Here is a 26537-nt window from a genome sequence, read left to right as displayed (position 1 = left end):
CAGCAGAAGGTCGCCAACAGGCCTTCAATGTAACGAGAAATTCCCGCACCCGTAGGCGTCTTTCAGCTGGCCCCTCAACAAATATAAACTAGTTCAGTGATAATGAACGCCATACTAATTATGACTATTTTGATATGAGCGTCACTGGTGAGTCTTATGTAGACGAAACGCGCGTCTGGCGTATTACAATTATAATCCTGGTACCTTTGATGACTATTGCTTCGTCAAAATGCCTTAGCGAGTAACATACTTCATAGTCACATGCCAAACTCTTACTGTCTTGTCTGAATAAGATAAGAAATACGAAAATTCAAATTCCGTGAAATAAATTAAAATGTATGCATGTTCGTTGTTTTTCATCTCACGTAAAAGCAAATTAAAAGCATGCCCAATGATAATATGTGGAATTAGAATATGCACATGAGTCGCCACATGTATTTATTCTTTAATATGAGCCTAGATGGTCTATTGGGCCTGCACTGAGCATAACAAGAATTGTATATTGTGTGGTACCGTTTAAGATAAAAATCTATTATTTTATTTATTTTTTGTACGAGTTTTACTCATCTGCATTTTAGAATAAGTACTGCTTTTCCTTTCAGCATTGACTCTTGGTGTTTACTTCAGATAATAAATAATATAGGGTTATTGCATGAATATTGGGGAATATTGTCCCGAGTAGAATTTTATATTGCACGAGCTTGAAAGTAAATAATGGTTTAAATTAAGATTTTGTCGTTGATGACGTAATTAATATTGAAGAAATATTGCACTAGTGCAATATTAGAATTTATTGCACGCTAACTTTTGGTTACGTTCTGTGGGAAATACTATATTGCTATACAATAATATCGTTTATTCAATATTTTTTGCAGTATACCTCAAAGTTATATGTGTGAATGTCATCTTTGTTTTTTTGTTGTTTTTTTTATTGTGTAGCGATGTACCCATAAGACACAAACTATTATACTTTCTTTGTTTTTAATAGTCAAAATAACTGGTGCACTTGAGTCAATGTCAATTTCGCTATTAATTGAACCTTGTTATGTTGTTATTTTGGTGTGCGTTTCTTTTTCTTTTTCGACCAAAAAATATGTAATGGTAAAACATGTCAGTGTTTTGTATATTAGTAAAAAAATAATAATAAATCTTTGTTGACAAGAATATAAGACATATCACACCTCGTTTTGCGTTATACGAGAATTAGAAGTTCGTGTTAGAAAAAGCATAACAGGCCACAACCAGAAGAGAATAAACATTTATTTTTAACATCAAGAACATAACCAATCACAAACATAAAGATTGAATATAACAAATCATTAACCCCGATTATGTATTACTTTCAAATGTCCTCATCAACACAAACGTTAAAATGTGTAGAACAGTAATGTGAATATTTTAATTAACACTTTTAATATTGAGAATGATAGCTGTTTGTTGGTTTATATGATGGGGGATAACTTGTCTTCGCTTTATATTGTGATGGATAGCTGATCTTTTTTTTATATGTAGGAGGGTAACTTGTTTTGTATGTTGGAGGATAACTTGGCTTTGCTTTATAAGTTGAAGGATAGCTTGGTTTTGCTTTATAAGTTGGAGGATAACTTGGTTTTGCTTTATAAGTTGATGAATAAGTTGGCTTTGCTTTATAAGTTGAAGGATAACTTGGCTTTGCTTTATAAGTTGAAGGATAACTTGGTTTTGCTTTATAAGTTGATGAATAAGTTGGCTTTGCTTTATAAGTTGAAGGATAACTTGGCTTTGCTTTATAAGTTGATGAATAAGTTGGCTTTGCTTTATAAGTTGGAGGATAACTTGGTTTTGCTTTATAAGTTGGAGGATAACTTGGTTTTGCTTTATAAGTTGGAGGATAACTTGTTTTTGCTTTATAAGTGGAAGGATAACTTGGCTTTGCTTTATAACTTGGTTTTGCTTTATAAGTTGAAGGATAACTTGGTTTTGCTTTATAAGTTGGAGGATAACTTGGTTTTGCTTTATAAGTTGGAGGATAATTTGTTTTTGCTTTATAAGTGGAAGGATAACTTGGCTTTGCTTTATAACTTGGTTTTGCTTTATAAGTTGTAGGATAACTTGGTTTTGCTTTATAAGTTGGAGGATAACTTGGTTTTGCTTTATAAGTTGAAGGATAACTTGGTTTTGCTTTATAAGTTGGAGGATAACTTGTTTTTGCTTTATAAGTGGAAGGATAACTTGGCTTTGATTTATAACTTGGTTTTGCTTTATAAGTTGAAGGATAACTTGGTTTTGCTTTATAAGTTGGAGGATAACTTGGTTTTGCTTTATAAGTTGAAGGATAACTTGGTTTTGCTTTATAAGTTGAAGGATAACTTGGTTTTGCTTTATAAGTTGAAGGATAACTTGGTTTTGCTTTATACGTTGAAGGATACGTTACTTTTGCTTTATAAGTTGAAGGATAACTTGGTTTTGCTTTATAACTTGGTTTTGCTTTATAAGTTGAAGGATAAATTGGTTTTGCTTTATAAGTTGAAGGATAACTTGGTTTTGCTTTATACGTTGGAGGATAACTTGGCTTTGCTTTATAAGTTGAAGGATAAGTTGCCTTTGCTTTATAAGTTGGAGGATAACTTGTTTTTGCTTTATAAGTTGGAGGATAACTTGTTTTTGCTTTATAAGTTGAAGGATAGCTTGGTTTTGCTTTATAAGTTGGAGGATAACTTGGCTTTGCTTTATAAGTTGAATGATAACTTGGCTTTGCTTTATAAGTTGGAGGATATTTTGGTTTTGCTTTATAACTTGGGTTTGCTTTATAAGTTGACGGATAACTTGGCTTTGCTTTATAAGTTGAAGGATAACTTGGCTTTGCTTTATAAGTTGGAGGATAACTTGGTTTTGCTTTATACGATGGAGGATAACTTAGCTTTGCTTTATAAGTTGGAGGATAACTTGGCTTTGCTTTATAAGTTGAAGGATAACTTGGTTTTGGTTTATAACTTGGTTTTGCTTTATACGTAGATGGATAACTTGGTTTTGCTTTATACGTTGGAGGATAACTTGGTTTTGCTTTATAAATTGAAGGATAACTTGGTTTTGCTTTATACGTTGAAGGATAAGTTGCTTTTGCTTTATAAGTTGGAGGATAACTTGTTTTTGCTTTATAAGTTGAAGGATAGCTTGGTTTTGCTTTATAAGTTGGAGGATAAACAGGCTTTGCTTTATAAGTTGAAGGATAACTTGGTTTTGCTTTATACGATGGAGGATAACTTGGCTTTGCTTTATAAGTTGAAGGATAACTTGGTTTTGCTTTATAAGTTGGAGGATAACTTGGCTTTGCTTTATAAGTTGAAGGATAGCTTGGTTTTGCTTTATAAGTTGGAGGATAACTTGTTTTTGCTTTATAAGTTGGAGGATAGCTTGTTTTTTTTGCTTTATAAGTTGGAGGATAACTAGGCTTTGCTTTATAAGTTGAAGGATAACTTGGTTTTGCTTTATACGATGGAGGATAACTTGGCTTTGCTTTATAAGTTGAAGGATAACTTGGTTTTGCTTTATAAGTTGGAGGATAACTTGGCTTTGCTTTATAAGTTGAAGGATAACTTGGTTTTGCTTTATAACTTGGTTTTGCTTTATAAGTTGGAGGATAACTTGGCTTTGCTTTATAAGTTGAAGGATAACTTGGTTTTGCTTTATAAGTCGGAGGATAACTTGGTTTTGCTTTATACGTTGATGGATAAGTTGGCTTTGCTTTATAAGTTGCTGGATAACTTGGCTTTGGTTTATATGTTGGAGGATAAGTCATCTTAGGTTTATAAACTGGTGGATAACTTGTCTTTGCATTATATGTTGTCTTAATAGGTTTGTAAGATGACAGCTTCTTTGCAAGATAGTTTGTCTTTGATCCATATGTTGGCGGAGAACTATTATAGTCCATTGGTTTCTTTTTGAGTGGTTGGTATGTTGGTGGTTTATATGGTGACGAATAACTTGTCTTCACAGGTTTGTATACTGGTTCATGCTTTGCTCCTACAAAAAAAAACCACAATGTTAGTTTTAAGAATCAAGATGTTTATATAAGAATTTCAGACGATTTGGTTGATTGCCAAGAGACAACTCTCCACCGGAGACCAAATGACTTAGACGTCATCGTACGGCCTTAGATAACAAACAAAATAGATACAGCAAAGTTAGATAAATAAAGGGACCCAAAATGAAAAAAATGTAAAAAAAAGAAAACAAGAAAACATCTGGACTGATTTCTGTACAAAACAATGACCGAAAAAAACATATATGATATATGTATCTTACTGCTACTGTGGATTCATTTATTTTCGTGGGTACCAATTTTCATGGACTGAGGAAAACTTACATGTTCGTGGATATTTGATTTCGTGGTTTTGCCAAAGTCTACATACAAGCCATGATAAAATTTGTCTTTCGTTGGACATTTAATTTCGTGGTTCCACTGCTCCCACGAAATCCACGAAAATTGGTATCCAACGAATAATAATGAATCCACAGTATTTGATTAGGGATTTTCCGATTTTAATTTTCCTTGGAGTTCAGTATTTTTGTGATTTTATTTTTTATGATACAACAACAAACGAAAATCATTAAATTTTATGCTTCTAACATGGAACAGGCACATACAGAATGTGACGGGGTTGAAGTAGTCTTACCTAAATCTTGGACAGTGATGTTACAGTACAACGTAAGACCGACAATGAATAGTCAAAAGTTCAAAAACATCTAACAAAAATACATCAGACGTGGCAGGAAGAAAATGATGACTGATGTACCCATATTTTGACTATTTCATCAATTGTGACTGTTTATTTAACGCATCATGTAAATATAACGGAATTTGATGGGACTGTTATTAAAGTGAGAGAGTTAGCGCTATAGAACCAGGCTTAATCCACCATTTTCTACATTTAAAAATGCCTGTACCAAGTCAGGAATATGACAGTTCTTGTCCATTCGTTTTTTATGCGTTTTGTTATTTGATTTTGCCATGTATTATGGACTTTCCTAATTGATTTTCCTCTGAGTTCAGTATTTTTGTGATTTTACTTTTCATTACAGATTTGAGTGAACTCGCAATTACTGACATTTACTTTAAAACTAATAACAACTAATAAAAAGAATCATCTAAGACCAAAATGGTATGATTGCCAAAAAGACGAATTTCCCAGATAATTGAACGATATATACTGACATACATTAATATTGTATTGGGTCAAAAAATCTGGTGTAATGCAAAAATATAGGAGTCACCAGAATGTAGGACAGTGAGTGTTCATATCTGTGTAGCTATATCTATAGATTATCGATCATCTCGAGGAGATTGATTTTTTCGCTTGAGCCGGCAAGGCGAAAGTAAGAAAAGCAAACGAGTTGATATGACCAACGCTAATCTGTTTATCGCTCTTTAACTAATGACGATGTTGTTATTTTAATTGACAACGGACACGTGCGCCCTTAGTTTCTAGCGATAATTTTTCATAACACTGTGTTGTACTGAGAAAGGAAATTATCAGTCAATAAGATCCAATGAAAATTTCGTAAAATAGCGATTAATATTGTTATGTTTTAAAGTTGTTGGTTTCAAAAGTTAAAAAAGACATGATGTTATGTTTTGATATGTTGATTTAGGTTATATAATGTTTTGGTCTTTCGGAAGACTGTCAAGCGGGCCTCCGACATTCGAAAATAAAAAAATAACAAGTGCTTGAAAGAAAGTTTGATGAATCCAAATGTTACTATATAACATTTCTGCTCAGGTTTTGAATATAAAAACATTCTATATGTAAATACGATCCAATCAAATAATAAAAATAATATATGATCCAAACGTTTTCCTTAGAATGGTAAAGCTCCGAGTAAATCAATCAAAACTTTCACACAACAACGTTCAAAAATGTCAAATTAACATCGAGAAACCAATTGTTGCTACCAGAACCTTGGGATATAGTCTTACGTGTCCGAAAGTGTAAAAGCCATGGCTAATTTTAACAGTCGTCAACTTTTAACAAAATTCCGTATAACTGACCATAACTTTGAAATGGAAAAAGGTCGATAAATACAATTTCAAATAGAACATAGAGTGTGTAAAATTCGCAAAAGGAGTAGTTTTGGTAAGGACCGATTTTGGCCTCAAATTTCAGGTTCATCTGACGAAAGATTATGACCATTTGTTAAACACTAAGGCGTCTATTTCATTTGAATCAATTAGTTTTATCTGAAAGATTTTAACTGATTTAGTCATTAAAAACTATCCGATTCAAGCTCAAATATGAAAAATCTACCAAATATGCCGAAAAATGTCACTTTTCAGATGGTTTTTGTCAAAAATGAAAGTGGCCGCATCCGTGTTTATCCTCATCCTTATATATGTTTTGTATTATCATCAAATACAACTTATATTTCAATATTAAGGAGGAACACAAATGCGGCCACTTTCGTTTTACACAAAAACCGTCTAAAATTTAACTAAAATGCTAGAACTGGGAAGATTTTAGTTATTTTGCATGACTTAATGGTGCTAGTACCCGGTATATGTTCACCGTATTGTCAAAATCAGCCCATATTTATGTAGCAGAAGGATTCTACTGTCCAATAGATAACTAAAAGTTTACATTTTAACAATTTTGTAAAACTGCTATATTTTGGGGCCAAAAAAGGGTCTTACTGGACCTACTCCTTTTAGATGATGATGAACACTTTTCCTTCAATAGACTATAAAAAGAAGTCTACGGAATTTTGAACTGAATAAGGTCCACATTGGTCAATCATCTATATACCTAAGATAAATATATAAAGTGCCTAGAAAATCAACCTAACGGTGTTAGAGTAGACTCGTTACTTCCTCCCCGAGCTGAACTGGAATCTGAAACACAAATAATGTCTAAAAATTGACCAACGATAAATATCACGGGCGTAGATCATATAATTACACTACAAAATATAATTTGTAGAAGGCAAAAGCAAGTCTAAAAGGTTTCAACATCATCAAAAGAATACATGAAATCAAGAAGAAATGTTACATATTTTGTTTTGTGCATTTCTAGTACAAGTCACTTTAAGACTTTTTGCAATTAAGCTGTTTATCAATATATGTTGCGAACAGCTATTGTATCCATATAAAGGTGGATATAAGTTAACTTCTAATAGTAACGAAATGTCAATTCAAGATTTATTGAATAGAGCCAACGAGAAAAAAACAATGTTAAGGATGTGTTGTAAGTGTACTAAGGTGATCTTAGGTGAAATTAAATAAATCACGAATTTAAAATTGATATTATAATCTAGAACAGTATTTGTTAAGGATCAAAATAAGCTAAAAATATTGATAGGTGATGATCTTCTTTTCGAGATATTTGATTTATTAAATATGGCGGGAAAAGGCTTACTTAGACTTTTACCTTATTTCCGCAGCGGTATTATTTGAGCCTCAAATCAAAAGAAAGGAAATAAAAAATCTGGTTAAATTTTGTTAAATGACCTTTTGTGAGCTATTAAGTCTTATATGAAAAGGTAAATGGGATGTATGGAGAAAAATATTTTATCTTGTAATGTATGAAAAAACACAGAGGAGTCCGAATATCTGACAGACTTTTGAAAAACCTAGTGACATTCACTTCGGTCGTTGGCCTCGGTGAATATCAGGTGGGTTTTTTTCAAACACAGAAGTTGTATAATATTTAATCAATAAGAATTGGGACAGTCAAAAAAGGAAGTTAACGGAACCTTAAATCAATTATTTCTGCAAATAGGATCATACCATGCACCAGTATAAACAAGCACTTCTTTGGAAATGTCAATGCATGGTCCTTATTTTAGTTTCATTGCACGATAAACAAATATTTTAAAGTCACAAGAACTGATACCATTATTTGGTATACCATTACCATTGATATAGTGTTGGTATACCATAACCATTGATATTGTGTTTGGTATACCATTACAATTGATATAGTATTTGGTATACCATTACCATTGATATAATGTTTGGTATACCATTACCATTGATATAGTCTTTGGTATACCATTACCATTGATATAATGTTTGGTATACCATTACCATTGATATAGTGTTGGTATACCATAACCATTGATATTGTGTTTGGTATACGATTACAATTGATATAGTGTTTGGTTATCATTACCATTGATATAGTGTTTGGTATACCATTACCATTGATATAGTGTTTGGTATACCATTACCATTGCTATAGTGTTTGGTATACCATTACCATTGATATAGTGTTTGGTATACCATTACCATTGATATAGTGTTTGGTATACCATTACCATTGATATAGTGTTTGGTATACCATTACCATTGATATAATGTTTGGTATACCATTACCATTGATATAGTGTTTGGTATACCATTACCATTGATATAGTGTTTGGTATACCTTTACCATTGATATAGTGTTTGGTATACCATTACCATTGATATAGTGTTTGTCATACCATTATCATTGATATATGTGTTTGGTTTACCATTACCATTGATATAGTGTTTGGTATACCATTACCATTGATATAGTGTTTGGTATACCATTACCATTGATATAGTGTTTGGTATACCATTACCATTGATATATGTGTTTGGTATACCATTACAATTGATATATGTGTTTGGTATACCATTACCATTGAAATAGTGTTTGGTATACCATAACCATTACCATTGATATAGTGTTTGGTATACCATTACCATCTTTCTAACCAACAAATTTGCAGAAATGAAACTTTTGGTGAAAGAGAAATATGTCTAGATCATTTTGAGCCAAAATTTACTTGTCTATGAGTTTGTATTACAAATTGAGGATTAATGCGCTCCATAGTATACTAATTTTAGATTTCCAGAAAAATATAAAACTATAAAAGTTAATCCCAACATATATAGTTATCTTAGTAACCTTACCGTATGGATATGCTTTAGGCAGTGTGTTGTAAGCCCCAGCGCTTGCACCTGTAATGATAAATAGTTTAATTCTACAGCAAAAGTAATTTTATCCATTTCACAAACAAAATATAATTAATACAAGCATTAATATTGGATCATTTAATGAAAATAACCTTTTCTTAAATGATCTTAAAGAGGCACAAGTTGTCAAATTCTTGTTCACAGATTTGACTCAAATTTTTATATTTGATTTATAACCATGTAAAACATTTATTAGAATTTTCAAAAGTTTAAAATAAACAATTACAGGGCATGTACTTGGTAATATGTAGCTTCGTTTCGTGTATACTTTAGTCCTGACGCTTTCTAATTAACTAACGAACACCTCTGATGGTCATGTAAGCAATATAAAAAAATAGATATCAATATATAAATTAATAGAAAGTGAAATCGTGCCGGTCTGTTGAATTTTATATTATATCGCCGCGATAGTAGCCTTTTTGTGCTAATGCGTCGTAAAGCAAACAACAATCAATCAATTCTACATTAAAGATATAAAAAATATATCAAACATATCGTTTCTACCTGTATAAGAATGCTTTTGTTTGGATCGGATGATTTCCCTTTGCTTCACTGTCAATGTTGTCATTGTTACCTTTAAATAACCAAAATACGCACACTATCCATTTGTTATCCATCCCTAGCCAAAGGGTCAAATCGAAATTCACATGAATACGGATTCAATTAGGTCAAATTAGTCACTTGCAAGTGAATACTTCATTAACAATGTTTCTTTGCTTGATTTGACAAAATTGAACCAAAATGGCTGCTAAAAGCGAATTTTTATTGTCTCGCTTGATGGAGCCAAAACGCGAGACATAGGTATGCTGTGTCCGGCATCGGCGGCGGCGTCAACAATGTATTAGTTTGTGATTGGGTATTTAGTGGTGATCCACTAGTGGTAGGTCACAGATATTTGATATGCAGTTGTATTAGTTTTAGCATATCCCATTGCCATGAAGATTATTTGGTCCCGCCCCCTCCGTTATGGTCTATTGACTTTGAAGTTGTACTTATTTTTCATGTATGAGTTTGTGATTAGGTCAGTTTATGAGCAACCACTAGTGGTAAGTTAATGATAATTGGTATGCAGTTGTATAAGCATTGGCACATCTCATTTCCATGAAGAATATTTTGCCCGCCCCCTATTTCACGGTCTATTGACTTTTTGCTTTGCTTAGTTAACATGTATTAGTTTGTGATTAGGTTTGTTCTAAGGGAACTACTTATGATGTATTTAGTATGCAGTTGTATAAGCATTGGCACATCTTATTTCCATTTCCATTTTTTAGCAATGTACATTCAGTCATGGTTCATGGTTCTTTTATTTTAAGATTGTTGACATCACAAAAAAGCGAGACATATCTCTGTGATAACATTTTATTTCATTATTTAACTTTTATTGAAAAAAGTCATACTTTATTTTTCATATATACTTATAGCTAGTGTCTAATTTTTCTCTCAAATAATTGAACTAGTTTTTTTTTAAATACATGACAATCGTACAAACATGTAATTCAACAACCAATGGTTAACTATTTCAAAATCTACTACAAAAGAGGGACGAAAGATACCAGGGGGACAGTCAAACTCATAAATCGATAATAAACTGACAGCGCCATGGCAAAAAATGAAAGAAAAAAACAGACAAACAAGAGTACACATGACACAACAAAGAAAACTAAAGAATGTGCACCACGAACCCCACCAAAAACTAGGGTTGATCTCAGGTGTTCCGGAAGGGTAAACAGATCCTGCTCCACATGTGGCTCTCGTCGTGCTGCTTATGTAATAAAAAATCCGATAAATAGTCTAATTCGGTAGGTCACATTCATGAAAGGGAAGGGGATTGTAGTTACGACGTAAGGAACATATCATATATCATTTGTGAAACGGTTATTCCATAACGGTCAACCAACTCATGATGGCGTCCGTAAAATTTACGAAGGAATAATTTTTACTTCACCGTTTGGAACTCTTGGTTTAATAGCTACCTTGTGAGCAGCAACCCTTTATCAAGAAAATCACTATAGGCAATGCAAACACGGGAATATCGTATCAATTGGGAGATGTATACCCCGTATACAGGTGCTGCTAGAATGTTGCTACTTAGAAATGGAAAAGTTCACAATTGGAAAGCTGAAATCATCTCTTTTGTCGTAAAGTTTTTTTTTTCAACCGACCCTCATTGTCAATTTCTAGATGTCAGTCAAGATATGAAGCCGACTTAACTGTATCTGTAGTATCCTTTATCTCTAGTTCGTTAGGATAGATGCGTTCCACATAGTCATCAAATTTTGAATTATTAAGTGAAAGAACATCCTCTATATAGCGGAAAGTAGAGTTAAAAGATATCGCTAAATTCTTATCTTTCTTCCTAAGAAGTTCCTGTATGACGCCAGCCTCATAATAATAAAGAAACAAGTCAGCAAGAAGAAGGGCTCAATTGGAATTGTTCCCATTGGAACGCCGACAGTCTGTTGAAAAACGCGTCCTCCGACCGTAACAAATATGTTGTCAATCAAGAAATCAAGCATCTTGATAATGTCAGTTTTAGAGAATGTTGTGTTTGAATCAGAGTAAACCTTTACAAAGTAAGATATTTCCCTTCCGAAGACAAGATACTTGTATCTACGTTGGCCATTCTTGTTTATGAAACAAAGCAATATCAACTCTTTCAATTTGTCTTTTAGTTTGAAATGTGGAATACTTGTGTAACGTGTAGAAAAGTCAAATGTTTTAATACTATTACAAGATGAAAGAGAGTTAGATTGTATGTACTCTAAAAGATCTTTGGAATTTTTAAGTATCCACTTCTGATTCACGCCACCGCGTGAATAGTCAGTTTCACAAAAACTTTGAAGGCCGTCTTTGATTGCCGATAAAATAGATTTTAATAATTTAGAAAAAGGTTTCGTGGAGCACTCGAAAGACCCAGCAATAAACCGTTCGGGGACAACAACATATTTATCATGGAGATAGGATAAGTATTTTGCAAACTTTGGGTCTTTAAAGATTGACGTAGCATGGGCATTGATATACCCATTTAGTTTCTTAATTCTGATTTGAATAAATGACTTCACTACTTTTATCTATTCTGAAACAGTGTCTACACCTTCCTTCTCGCGCTTAGCCCATTGCTTGGCTGAATCCATCAAAATTTTAAAGTTGTATTTCCGATTAATGGATTTAGGCTCATATTTCAGACCTTTGATAACACATTTCGTAGGGAAGTGTTATTAACAATGTTGAGATCACCGGTTATAACGTGGCCAGCCGGATTATATGTAAATTGGGAACATGCACAAGTGCAACCAGTAGGTTTAGACTTGAAGTCGTCAACATTGAGATCATGCAAAACCTGTTTGTATTGAAAACTTTAGTTGCAAAAGGTTTGGTATAGGTATAAAAATGATTGGTACAGACTGATCATTGAAAGAAGGAGGTATTTTCGATTGAACTAATTTATGATGAAGGATATTGCCCAAGTTGACGCCATCGAGACCTTTGTTGGCAAATGAAAGATTAAGGAAAGATATTTGTTCTTTTTCATCTTTCCAATGCAGACTGACTTGAAAAGTCTGTGACTTGCAATATCCTATAAATTTGTATTGGTTTGAATGAGAATTTGTAGCAGTGGTTTCCAAACATAAATTGAACAGAGAATGAAGTTTAGAAAAGGGTAATAAATAAAGTTTGGTGCGAATGTGCTGAATACCTAACGGCCTATGTATAAATGGCAGCAAGAAATTAATAGAGACATCATGCAGAGTAGGTGATGTACAATGTATAATTAAGGAGATGACCATGACTGCGTCTACGTCGAGGAGTAGAGTTGAAAATATTCATCACATTTACCGATTCACGATTACACATACAATTATTTCAATTCAAAGCAATATTTTTCTTCTTCGAACACTCCATAAATTTATTTTTCCAAAAATGTATTGATTATTCATGCATTTAAAACTAAAAGATGGTTTCCTCTTTCATTTTGCCTGGTAAACATTGTTACTATGTAAACAAACTTAGATAGGCATTCTTAGTTCGTGAAATTTAAAACAAGCAAAACTAAAAAATGAAAGCATAACATACCTGCATAAGCTGAGCCATGAGCGTTGTATATGTTACCATTTGAAAAACCTGAAAAATATAGTTTTTTTTAAATTGCAAGATTCATAAACGTATCATAGTTTGGGAGTTTATTTTAAGGCTGTAGTTTTTAGGGGGAGGGGGGATAATGATTTGAATTGCTATTCTAAATATTTTTTAGGATTCTGTTTGAAACTTTCACTATTTTCTTGATTTTCCCTTTGCATGATACTGTAAACCAACTAATTTTGGCGAGCGATTTATTTTCGCGTCTTTCGCGAGTAGAAAAATTACGCGAATATAAATCGTCGAGAATTTGTAAAACTTGGATCTTTCCTTATTTAACTAAATAAAATAATTAAGAAAGTCGCGAAATTATATCGCTGCGAAGTTGAATAGAAAGGGAAATAAAGTATCCGCGAAAATAAGTCGGTTTACAGTACTTGTAGTTGAGTGTTACACGAGAAAGAGTCCAGTCGGATTTACAAGAACTATGAGAGTTGTATTTATGACACCATGTTTAATTTGCAAGGTAACGAATCATTCACTTGACAACCGTATAACTTTTTTTTTAAAGGATTTGAAGAAACGTTTCTTGAAAATAAAAGGAATATGTTTGCTATCTGCCAACACAATGCTACGTGTGCAAAGTGTCATATAACGCATCCGACAATTTTACACATTGACTCACATCAATGGAATAATCTAAAAAACGAAGATCCAAAACAAGAGTGACTTTCTAGAACATACGAACATACGAGGCCTGGAGAATACAATAGTCAAGCCCTGCCCATTGTACCGGTCAAATTGGAGTATAAAGTTATACAGCTATTAACAACAGAGACTTCAAAGAAATGCTTCAGATAAAAATAGTAATGTGCGATACGAACTGGCACGATTCTGAAATTTCAAAGGTGACGACAGTTCAGATGTAAAAACAACAATTGCGTGACAGTACATTTCCAAGACACACCACATGTCAATCAAAGCTGGTATATTTTTCCAAATTTAACAACGGTAGAGTAATTATAACAGAAGCTGCGTATTAAAACATCACAAATAAATAGCAGATGGGTACTAATTAACAAAAAAATAAATGTCGACAAAGGTAAGTTCGCTGGAGGTAACTGCGTACTTGTTCATCCCTGTCAAATGAATAGATCCTTGCAAAAAAAAAACCTGGTACAAATAAAAAATTCAAAATTTAAGAAATAGTTTAGAGACTTAGTATACTTGGAAACGTATTCTGAGTTATATACAAAAGACAAAAATAAGTGAAAATTTATATTTCGAAAAAAACGCATTCGACTAGCACGTCGAATAACTGACCTGCATAACTGTATTTATATACAAGTCTGATTGAAAACAACGTTCAAACCTATGATTGCGTTGGTTAAAACCCGCAATTTTTATATGTGAGCGCGCATGCTAAAAAAAATTCTTGGAAGAGGGATCTAAATATAGGATAAACAAGTTTTCGAAAGAAAAAAAAAACGTGAAAAAAATAAATTCTAATGTTCTTAAACCCCACTGACTGCCAGGGGCGATTGCCAAATTAACATAAGTTATTCGACGTGCTAGTCAAATGCGTTTTTAAAAATACATTTTTTCACTTTTTTCGTCTTTTGAAAAATATTGTCTGTGCTGTATTTAGACCCCTTTACCAAGAAATGTATTTTACATTCATACGTATAGAAATGTGATGCAAGGTTTGAACGTTGTTTTCAATTGTGACTTGTTTATATTTTTTCGTTTGGGCTTGTATTATATGTTCCTTTGGGTTTATATGAACCGTTAATCCGATTTCGACTCTTTAAAATCCAAGAGTCTACCCTCAAATAAGGTTTATCATATGGGCTTCTAAATACTGTTTCGACCCCTAACATCAATGAGGAGACATTAATTGTCGAAATCCGGATATGGTTTACACATTTTTTTCACCTTATGTTTGCGTTATACCCTCTTCTCTGTAAGTTTATTGTTTTTCTGTTTGGTGTTGAAGTAATAATTAAGATCCATGTTACATGTACATCTCGTGATCAATCTATTTGGCAATCGCCAATGACAGTTAGCAGAGTTTAAGAAAATCAGTTGTTCGACCTTTTTGTCAAATTGAATGCATTTTGTTAGAATATACCTTTTACTTTTTTAGTCATTTGAAAAATGTTGTTAGTGCTGTAATTAGATCCCTCTACCAATCAATTTGTTTTCATGCACACGTATAAAGATTGCGGGTTATGAGAAATCTTAATTAAAACCAGATGATATTGTGCAGTGGAATAAACATTTATATAATTTATTTCAGACTATAATATTTAAAATATACAAAATCTTTTTCTATCACTAACTTAACACATTATATAAATGAATTGTTGCGTTTACACCAATTGTTCATGCAACTTTATACCTATTTACCTCAATTCTCAGAGAGAGAGGGCGAAATATACCAGATGGACATTCAAATTCATAAATAAAAAAAATAAACTGACAACAACAGAGGTAACTTTTTTAGACGCAACTTTTGTCATGAAAGTTTGGAATCTCATAAATTTTGATTATTAACTTTCCGCACTCATATAAACTCTGTGAAAAATGCTATTATAACGAACACAGATTACAAATGTATATTAATCATATTTTTTACCTGTATAAGACTGTTTTTTTTGTGGCTCGAACCAGTCAATCAAGTGATTTACCTTTATTTTACTTTCAATATTGACATCATTTGCATTAATATAACCGATCACGCACAACGCATGTGTTATCGCTCTCAAGCCAAGGTTTAAATTAAAGTTCACATGATACGGAAACGATGAAACCGAATTCTTCACTTGCAAGTGAATAACTCATTATCAGTGTGTCTTAGCTTGGCAAAATTGAACCATACTGGCTGCTTAAAAAGAATTATTATTTCATTACTTTACTTGAACCAAAAAAATCATATTTATATATCTCGTAGCTAGTGCCCCTTAAGGACATTTATACATTTTACTATGTTATACAATATGTGAGTGTTGTCTTCAAGACTAGTGTAACCCCATCGAGTTAATAATAAGATTTTGTCATTATGAACACATAAGTTGTTAATGTTGTTTATGAATATATTTTATTGTTTTAATTCTATATGTTTATCTTTTTGTTACTTCTTCGTCATTTTCATAATAAATGACAGTTTTCTATTCATACACGTGTGTTTTTTGTCATTCAATCACCCGTCACGTGATATCTAATGAACAGGCAGGGTTTTTAGTCGAGAGACAAAGCTATGAGTTTATATGTTGAATATGGCAAAAAAGGGACAGAAAAGAAATAACGTAAGTAACAACAGTGACAATAGTGTTAAAACCATTTTGATGAATAGAAACCAAAGAAACAGAAGACGAAACAAAAAATTTAAACTCAATCAAATGTCCTAAGGAAAGCGACAAACAGGTGACATTACAAATATAAACAAACAGTTAAATAGTAATTACTTTGATAACGGCGATTCAAACAGTTTATGTATTGCACAAAAAAGATGAACTATATGAATCAGTCTAACATTTCACAAGACACTTACTTGTTCTGCCATAATGTAAATAATATGTTTCCTAGTCAAAGTAAAAGTCAAAAGATGTGTTCAAAGCCAAACACTGAAATGATTCCTATGCCTATACAGCACGTATCGCCCCAAACTCATTCCACTATGCAACAAGACCACAGTGGATAGACAAACTATTTAGTAGAATATAAAGATTTGATAATAAGTTAAACAAATAAGACCAAATTGGCATGTAGGTAACTAGTTTTAATTCAAAAGTGATAAAACTAGAAAAAAACAGCAAAGACATTAGACGACCGTTTTGGTCAGATAGAGTCAAGTAAACAGTAGATCAATTACGAGTTTGAAGCACAAAAAACTCTCTATCAAATTTTAAAACTGAGGTTGGAAAATTAGCAAAGAAGTTGAAAAACAACCATGTGAATGATGAATAAATTGAGCAAAACAATAGACCAAGTAAAAAAGGAAAATGATAGGTTACAAAACAAGTTAACTGATGTCCGTAATAATAATAATGATATTATATTCTACAACATTGTGGAAAATCAAACAGATCTGTGCTAGAATGTAGTTTTGGAATTTTGTGGTAAAGACTTAAATTGAAAATTGAAAACCCTGCAAGTAAGATTACAATACGGGATTCGTTTAGATTGATAAAGAAACCCGAAAAAATAGACCAATCCTAGTAAAGTTTACAAATTTAATTTTGAGATGCGGGATCCTGTAAAGAAAGGTTCGAATAATTTGAAAGATTCCACCTTTGGAATATATAAACAATTACCGTTAAAAATACAAAAACGTAGAAAAGAAAAATTACCATTACTGAAAGAACTGCGCTCCATGAATATAAATGTATATTTTGTGAAGACCAAAATCGTTTTGGGTAGTAAAGAGTATATCGCATAGGGACGTTTAAGTTGGAATTTACATGTTTAAATTTCTGTTATGAAGACCTTTTTTTTTCTTTTTTTTTTAAATGTATACGAAATTTTGTACTTTATTTATATTCAACTAATAAAGGACAATGCTTTTGATTAAAACATACTCCATTGCAGGACCTTTTGTTTTCCAAATAATCAATATTACCAATAATACATAAGTTTCAGTTCAACGGGTTCAAAAAGAAAGATTTGAAAGCAGAAAAAACTGTGTATCTTTTAATTGGCATGACTTTATCAGATGACAATACTAATACTAAAATAAGGCTTGCACATAGTTATCAACTTTAATTCAGTCACGGACCCGCGATATCACGGGTGTGTTCTAGTATAATAGAAATAGAAGGTTTTGTGAAACTTATATGTTTGAATAGAAGTGTTAAAATAGGATATTCGAAGTGAAGGTTGATTAGCTTTTTCTTGTAAAACAAAATTAACAGATGGTATTTCTAAGAGTGATAAACTGTGGTATTGTGGTATAGTTATAATTAAATAAACTCATCATATATATCAGGATTCAAATTTAATATCTACGCCAGACGCGCGTTGCGTCTACAAAAGACCCATAAGTGAAGCTCGAATAAAAAAAAATGTTAAAAATGCCAAAGAAAAGTACGAAGTTGAAGAGCATTGAGGACCAAAAAATGTTTAAAAGTTTTGCAAAATACAGCTATGGTAAGCTATTCCTGAGGTAGAAAAGGCTTAGTATTTCAAAAATTCACAGCTTTAACTATACCAGGAATATTTAAATACTGCAAATGATATCTACATATGTTTGCCGTATATTCCACATGTAAAATCAATCTTTTACAACAAATGTGATGTTGCTTTTTATGATATTAGATCAGGGAACACAGCGTCACATTAGATGACAGTTTTCGTCATTTGAATTTTCGTTGTAAACGAATATAGTCCCTGTGTGGACAGTGTGTTACTTGACATTTTTTTGTAAACCCCTTCCAAATTTATTTCTTAATTTCTAAGCCTAAAATAGCAAATAGGGGAATGAAATTATACTGTAAAAATTTTTTGGTCATGCATTTTCTTTCAATTAGTCAATATTAATCAACCAAAATGAGTTCAATTACTATGGTCAATAAAAACAATTTGCTTACCCAAGACGTCACATGTAAATATACACAAGAGGCACAGATTAAATTTGATTCCCTCCATGGTGCAGCTTCAGCACCTTGACCAGAATTACAACAAGTTTCCTATTTATATACCAACGCTTTATGTCAAATTAAGTTACTTAAAATAATTCATCCATTTTTTCCTTTAAAGTTGTAACATTCAAACGGGGAAATAATTTAACACCAAACAAACTTGTTATAACCAGCCAAGTACAAAATTTTCATGCGTTTAATGGGAAATAAAATAACAACATTAATCTGATTAAAAATAAATGTAATTCAGTGGGTGTTACAGAGCAGTCTTTGACTAATCTTTAATCAAATATGTATTAGCTTTTTTCTAAATGTAGGAAATACATTTGTTTATATTTTGAATGTGCTTCATTTGAATTATCTAAGAATGAAAATAATCTCAAGCAGAAATACCATTACACATTCTTGGTAGCTCATATGGATTAAAGTGAAAAAAATGCCATGATTTGATGACTGAAAGTACGAAAAAATTTGTGATGTGTATATCATTTGGTCCTTGTTAGAAATGATAAGAGAAATAATCATACAATATATGTGAAAAATATTCAGGACGATTACAGCCATTATTACAGGGCAACTGTAAGAAGTCAAATTGACATTTAAAGTGATAAGCAACCATACTTATTTGATACAAAAGTACCTTGTAACCAGACATGTTTTGAATTTGGACTTTATGGATTAATACATAGATCTTACCTCAAAAGTCATGAGTGAATGTGATCACAATTCTTAGTAACCATTTAAAGAGGAAAAGAACCTATCAACTATTTATCTATACTGGTAAAGTGTATAGCAACAATATATCTTGCATTTAATGCGGACAAAAGTTTGAAAAATGGTTTCAAACTTTTCTTTCTTTAAATGAGTACTATCAATTCCATTAAATTGAATTTAAAGGTTGGAAAAAGTGCTAATAGGTAAATAAGAAGATGTGGTATGATTTTTAATGAGACAACTCTCCACAATAAACCGAAAAAACGTTTCTTAGAGAGAACGACCAATTTATTTCTGTAATTTTGTTGAGGTTTTAGACAACTGGTATTCCATGGACAGTATAATCTTCGCCTGTTATAAGGCTGGATTGCTGTACCCAAATTTTGACTAGTTTATTTATTGTGTCTGTTTGGTTAACGCATCATTGTAAATATAACGGAAGTTGATGAGACTGTCATCAAAGTGAGAGAGTGAGCGCTATAAAACAAGGTTTAATCCACAATTTTCTACATTTGAAAATGCCTGTATCAAGTCAGGAATATGACAGCTTTTGTCCATCCGTTTTTGATGTGCTTTGTAATTTGATTTTGCCATGTGATTATGGACTTTCCGAATTGATTTTCCTCTAAGTTCAGTATTTTTGTGATTTTACTTTTTCCGTTGAAGTTATTTTTATTCTTATTGTTTACATCCTATTCCATATTTCAAATTTTATACACCCTATTCCATCTTTGCAATTGTATATCACTGATGTGTATCTGAATGTACAGCATATATTGGGCAATGATAAATTTATTGCAGTACAAATAATCTGTGTCATAGACATATATCTTTGGAGTTTCTAAGCATCATTTTTTTTTATTTGGGGTTTTAATAATATATTTAGAAAACTTGAGGTTACATTGTTATTAAAGCTTGTACACTTGTATGGAGGATTGTAAGGTGTACATGTCCAACTGGCAGGTGTCATCTGACCTTGACCTTATTTTCATTGTTCAGTGATTATAGTTAAGGTTTTGTGTTTTGGTCTATTTTTCTCATACTGTATGCAATAAGTCTACTATATTTGGTGCATGGAATGATGTTAAGGTGTACATGTCCAACTGGCAGGTGTCATATAACCTTGACCTTATTTCCTTGGTTCAGAGGTCAAAGTCAAGTTTTTGAGTTTTGGTCTTTTTTCTAATACTGTACGCAATAGGTCAACACTATTTGGTGTATGGACATATTTTATAATGTAAATGTCAGTCTTCCAGGTTTTGTTTGACCCTGACCTTATTTTTACAGTTCATTGCTCAGTTTTAAGTTTACGTGTTTTGGACTGTTTTTCTTAAACTATAAGCAATAGGTTAACGATATGTGTCGTATAAAAGGATTGTAAGCTGTACATATAAAAAGAAGATGTGGTATGATTGCCAATGAGACAACTATCCAGAAAAGACCAAAATCTGTCTGGCATAGTTCATCTGTCCTTGACCTCATTTTTATGGTTCATTGGTCAATGTTAAGTTTTCTTGAATAAGTCTGTTTCTTAGAAACTATAAGCTATAGGTCAGCTATATTTAGAGTATTGAATGATTATATGTACACGTAGTTGTTGTCTAGTTTATATGATCTTTACCTCATTTTGTTTAATCAATTTAATTTTATGTGGTAGTTGTAGTAAAGCTTTATAGTTAGGGCTATCAATGGTTAATTTAAACACCAGCAAAGTTTGACAGATAATACAAACACATTGACTGGATGTTTAAGTACCGACCCACGTTAAATCGATATCACATAAATCATTCCAATAGTAAAAGTTATAGTAATAATAGAACAAAGACAAATGAAAAAGCAATACAACACGTTGTAAGGATAATAAACAACATCAGTACGCAGAATCTATATATCAAGACCATCATGTATTATTTGTGAAGTTGAATGATACACATATGTATACTTAACATTATTCTAAGCGGGGCAAACAATGCCCCGCGTTTCGCCTACTCCATTTGAGATGAAATTTGTTTAGCAACTCATTAATGTATGTCTCTTCAGTGATGCTCGTGGCCAAAATATTTGAAATCTAAAGTTTATATAAAAGATGAAGAGCTATAATCCAAAAGATCCAAAAAGTATAGCAAAATCCGTGAAAGGAATCAGAGCTTTGCATGAGTGAGATACATTCCTTAATTTATAATAATTTATAATATTTTGTAACAGCAAATTTTAATAACACAAAAAATCCGTATGTTCATGCCAGTACCGTTGGCTTGAAATACTTCTAAAACATTCAAAAACTTTTGAATAACATTGAAAATATTAGTCACAATTCATTTTTAAGATTATTTGATCATCTTGTTTCATTTATATTTTAAAGTTGATATAAATAATTATGTAAGTGTTGATGAATATTGTGTTGAAGTAATACCATGATTTATTATTGTGAAATTTTAATTTAAATACTAAATTGAATACATTTCTAATGAATTTGATGGATACAAAGAATATGACTAGGTTGGTTAAGACCTGGTCGAGCATGGTTCAGACTAGGTTGAGTATGGTTCAGACCAGGTCGAGCATGGTTCAGACTAGGTTGAGTATGGTTCAGACCAGGTTGAGCATGGTTCAGACTAGGTTGAGTATGGTTCAGACCAGGTCGAGATTGGTTCAGATTAGGTCGATCATGGTTCAGACTCGTATTAAATCAATGATGAAGAACTGAGCGAGTACAAGTTCAGAATCTTCAGTATGGTTCAGACTACAGTCGAGTAATATCAAGTAAATTTCAGACCAGTTCAGACTGGTCAAGTAAAAATCAGTACAGTCGGGTACAAATATAGGCCATTTCAAACTTTTACTGGTTTGTATTGATATCTCAATTGATACGTTATGCTCTGCTCGTGCATATGCATGTGTCTGTGTCTAAACTAACTTAGGACTTTTTACAAGGTCTCAGATTGTGGTTTACCATTTACGTTGTATGGTATTCTAAGTTACGAACGCGACCAATTCCCGATTATGACTGTGTTGCTGAGTATGATTTCGAATTGCTATAAGACGTGTCACGGTATTTGTACATCCAACATGTACTGTAAACCAACTTATTTTCGCGGATACTTTATTTCGTGTGTTACCCTTTCTATACCACTTCGCGGCTATTAACTTGTAGAAACGTTCCATGTTTTATATATTCGCGACGATTAATATTCGCGTCATTTTTCGTCTCGCGAAAAACGCGAAAATAAATTGCTCGCGAAAATAAGTTGGTTTACAGTATTTAGGAATTTTGGAGTCCAAAAATCCGTGGAACAAGAAATTAAATTGGTGTGGCCTTATGATTTAAAAAAAAGTTTTTCATTGTGTTATGTATAATATCGCATTGTCTCGATAGCGTGGATAACATTAGAACGCACATAAAGACGCCGTTGTTTTCTAAAAACAAGTAAACTGGCGTCATCTCCTCGTTTCCAGCATGGACATTGCCGACAATGTACTTATACAAGATAAAAACCACATAAAAATCAACACTTTTCTGAATCTTCGCCATGTTTCAGTAGAATTATCATCATAGAACTACAATGTTTTTTTTACAATTGAAAGGGGTTGCAGACAAGGGGATCCTTTATCCCCTTACATTTTCTTGTTATGTGCAGAAATTTTAGGAATATTACTTAAAAAAACCGAAAATATAAAAGGTATTACTATTGAAGACTCAAAATTTTTGTAATCACAATATGCTGAAGACACCACACTTATGTTAGATGGTTCACCAGAATCCTTAGATGCATCTCTTTGTGTTTTAGAACTATATGCTGAATGGTATGGTCTCAAGATGAATTTAGAGACACAAATGTAGTCTGGATTCTGAAAAAGAAATATAGCCAAGATACAATGTGTGCAAAGTGGGGATTGGAGTGGGGTTCCAACAGATTTACGCTCTTGGGTATTAAATATTCAGTAGACTTACAAGAAATGGAAACACTAAATTTTGAACCCAAATTTAAAGAGAGAGAAAGAACAATGAAAAGCTGGTCTAACAAATACTTTTCCCCAATTGGAAAAAATACATTAATTAAAAGTCTTATAATTTCAAAGCTCAATCACCTATTTTCAACTTTACCAAATCTTAATAATGGATAACTAAATCAATAAAATTATTTGATTTTATTTGGGATGGTAAACCAGACAAAATTAAAAGGGAAACACGTGCTCAAATATATGAACTGGGTGGACTTAACATGTTAAATCTAAAACAATACATCAACGGATTAAAACTAACTTGGATAAGAAGATTAATCAAACAAACTAATAACTATTGTAAGTACTATCTTGTACTGAAAAAAATGAATTAAATGTATTATTCTTGGTAGGTCCAAGAACACAAGTAAGAAATCTTTTTTGGCTGGAGGTTTTTAATGCTTGGACTGAACTACAAACCAAAGTAGCTATTAAGAACAAATATGATTTTATCACATCTAATCTTTGGAATAATAAAGAAATTAAAATTGGTAATCAAATCCCTCTGTATAAAAAATGGACTGAAAAGGGCGTCTGGCTAATAAATGATTTAATTGATAATGATGGACATTTAATGAATTGGCAGGAATTTAAAAAAAAACCATATGATATTGATACCAACTTTCTTATATTTCAAGGAGCAATGTCACCTGTTGATTCCTATATGGAAAGTCTATATATTAAAAGTAATCAGCTTATAAAGCCTTATGGCCCAATTATACCAACTACTATTTCTATATTAATGAAATCTACAAAAGGATCAATAGACATGTACAATGTTTTAAATAAAAAAATAACAAATATCACATCACAGGAAAAGTGGTCCTTAATCCTAAATAGACATAATATTTTTTGGAATAAAAAATACACACTACCATTTTACATTACTAAAAACTCAAACTTACAGTGGCTCCAATTCAGTATTAATCACAGAATTTCGGGAACTAATAAATTTCTCTACAAAATTAAAGTCTCAAAAAACAATAAATGCACTTTCTGTACGGACTCAATAGAAACTATTGAACACATATTCTGGACATGTCTAATAAATGGATATTTTCAAAAGTCCAAATTGAACTACCACTTAATTTAGATATTGTCTTATTTGGGATATTAGAAAAAACTGAAAAAAAATACATAAGAAACCTCCTTATACTATTAACTAAATATTACATATACAAAACAAAAATGCAACCCCTGGCTCAAACTAATAGAATGATTTTATAAGTTAACTTTCACGTTATTAAAAATATCTATCCAATCCATGTTACCTCAGATTTTCTATTCTTTTTTGAAAATTATTATTAATAATATTATACATTTATAGAGGGAGTCAAAATATCAACTTTATGTAATTGTCTCGATTTTGCTGATGTACTATGAACTTATTTACTATAATTATATTATATATGAAGTTCTTTGCCCATTAACACATAATAAAAAAAAAGAAAAAAAAAAGAACTACAATGTTCATGATCAAAAGAGGAAACTTTATTGAAATGGTAATTTGTATGTACTGTATTTAGAAATAAAATCACTCATGTCAAAGATAATTATAGATTGGAGGCAGCTGTTTTCAATTCGTTTTCACTGTATAACACATTAGTTACTTACACATTTGATTTGATTGAAGGGTTTAGTGCATTTTATATGATTCATGTAATAAGATTTAGCTGCAATGAGTTCATACAGCATATTTCTATTACAAACATATTTAAAAGAAATCAAATATCTAATTTACGTATATCGAATTTGAAACATGAGCACTATTATAATATTTTACCTTGGAGGACATAGACTATAGCTTTGCCGATAATATGACAATGAGCCGTTTCCTGTTTCACATGACAAAACAGTAAAAGACATTAAAATATTATTCTTTTGAAGGCAAGTTCTACATGCGTATTCAAAGGGGAAGGCAAATAAAGATATTGACATTACTAATGTTGATTCTTTTAAGTGAATATATATATTTGTGTTAACTTACCATTTTTGTCGAGCCTTCGACTTTAGTCAAAAAGCGAGACTAAGCGATCCTACATTCCGTCGTCGTCGGCGTCGTCAACAAATATTCACTCTGTGGTTAAAGTTTTTAAAAATTTAATAACTTTCTTAAACTATACTGGATTTCTACCAAACTTATACAGAAGCTTGTTTATGATCATAAGATAGTATCCAGAAGTAAATTTTGTAAAAATAAAATTCAATTTTTAGCTCACCTTTCCTAAAAGGAAATGTCAGCTTTTCTCATCACTTGGCGTCCGTCGTCGTCGTCGTCGTCGTTCTCGTCTGTCGTCGTTAACAATTTTTCAAACATCTTCTCCTCTGAAACTGCTGAATGGATTTGGATGAAACTTAGCATGATTGTTCCTTAGATTATCCTGCACAAAGTTTGTACTTCGATTTTTGATCCGTCAAAAAATTGGCCGCCGTTACTTAAAATAGAACATAGGGGTCAAATGCAGTTTTTGGCTTATATCTCAAAAACGAAAGCATTCTGAGCAATTCTGACAGGTTTAAAAATGTTCATTAGGTGAAGATATATCAACCCTGAAATTTTCAGATGAATCAAACAACCCATTGTTGGGTTTCTACCACTTAATTGGTAATTTTAAGGAAATTTTGCAGTTTTTGGTCATTATCTTGAATATTATTATAGATAAAGATAAACTGTAAACAGCGAAAATGATCGGCAAAGTAAGATCTACAAATAAGTTAATATGACCAAATTGTCAATTGACCCCTTAAGGGGTTATTGTCCTTTAATGACAATTTTTCACAATTTGTTCATCATATTTGCTAACTTTAAAAAATCTTCTTCTCTAAAACTACTCAACCAAATTCAACCAAACTTCAACTGAATGATCAGTAGGGTGTATTAAATAAAGTTTGTGTTTTATTTTCTATTTCGTCAAAAAACATGGCCGTCATGGCTAATAATAGAACAAAGGGTAAAATGCAGTTTTTGGCTTATATCTCAAAAACTCCAGCATTTAGAGCAAATAAGACAAGAAGTTAAAGTATTTATTAGGTCAGGGTTTACCTTTCCTGAAATTTTCACCCGAAAAGGGTTACTGGTTTTTCAGGTATAATGCTCCTAAATTGATGATTTTAAAGAAATTTTGCAG

At 31.9% G+C, this 26537-nt stretch overlaps 1 protein-coding gene across 1 annotated transcript; it reads right to left on the bottom strand.

The window, feature by feature from the left end:
* Positions 1 to 1240: 1240 nt before the first annotated feature.
* Positions 1241 to 18733, bottom strand: LOC134715434 (adhesive plaque matrix protein-like). Its single transcript, XM_063577606.1, has 4 exons — positions 18643 to 18733; positions 13052 to 13099; positions 8915 to 8962; positions 1241 to 4002 (listed from the first exon to the last, which is right to left on the bottom strand). The coding sequence occupies exons 1-4, from the start codon at positions 18698 to 18700 to the stop codon at positions 1412 to 1414; spliced, it is 2745 nt and encodes a 914-aa protein (XP_063433676.1). The 5' UTR covers positions 18701 to 18733; the 3' UTR covers positions 1241 to 1411.
* Between the last annotated feature and the right edge of the window lie 7804 nt (positions 18734 to 26537).

The sequence above is a fragment of the Mytilus trossulus genome, chromosome 4, assembly GCF_036588685.1.
Source record: "Mytilus trossulus isolate FHL-02 chromosome 4, PNRI_Mtr1.1.1.hap1, whole genome shotgun sequence".
Lineage (NCBI taxonomy): Eukaryota > Metazoa > Mollusca > Bivalvia > Mytilida > Mytilidae > Mytilus > Mytilus trossulus.
This window is presented reverse-complemented; position numbering and strand designations above follow the sequence as displayed.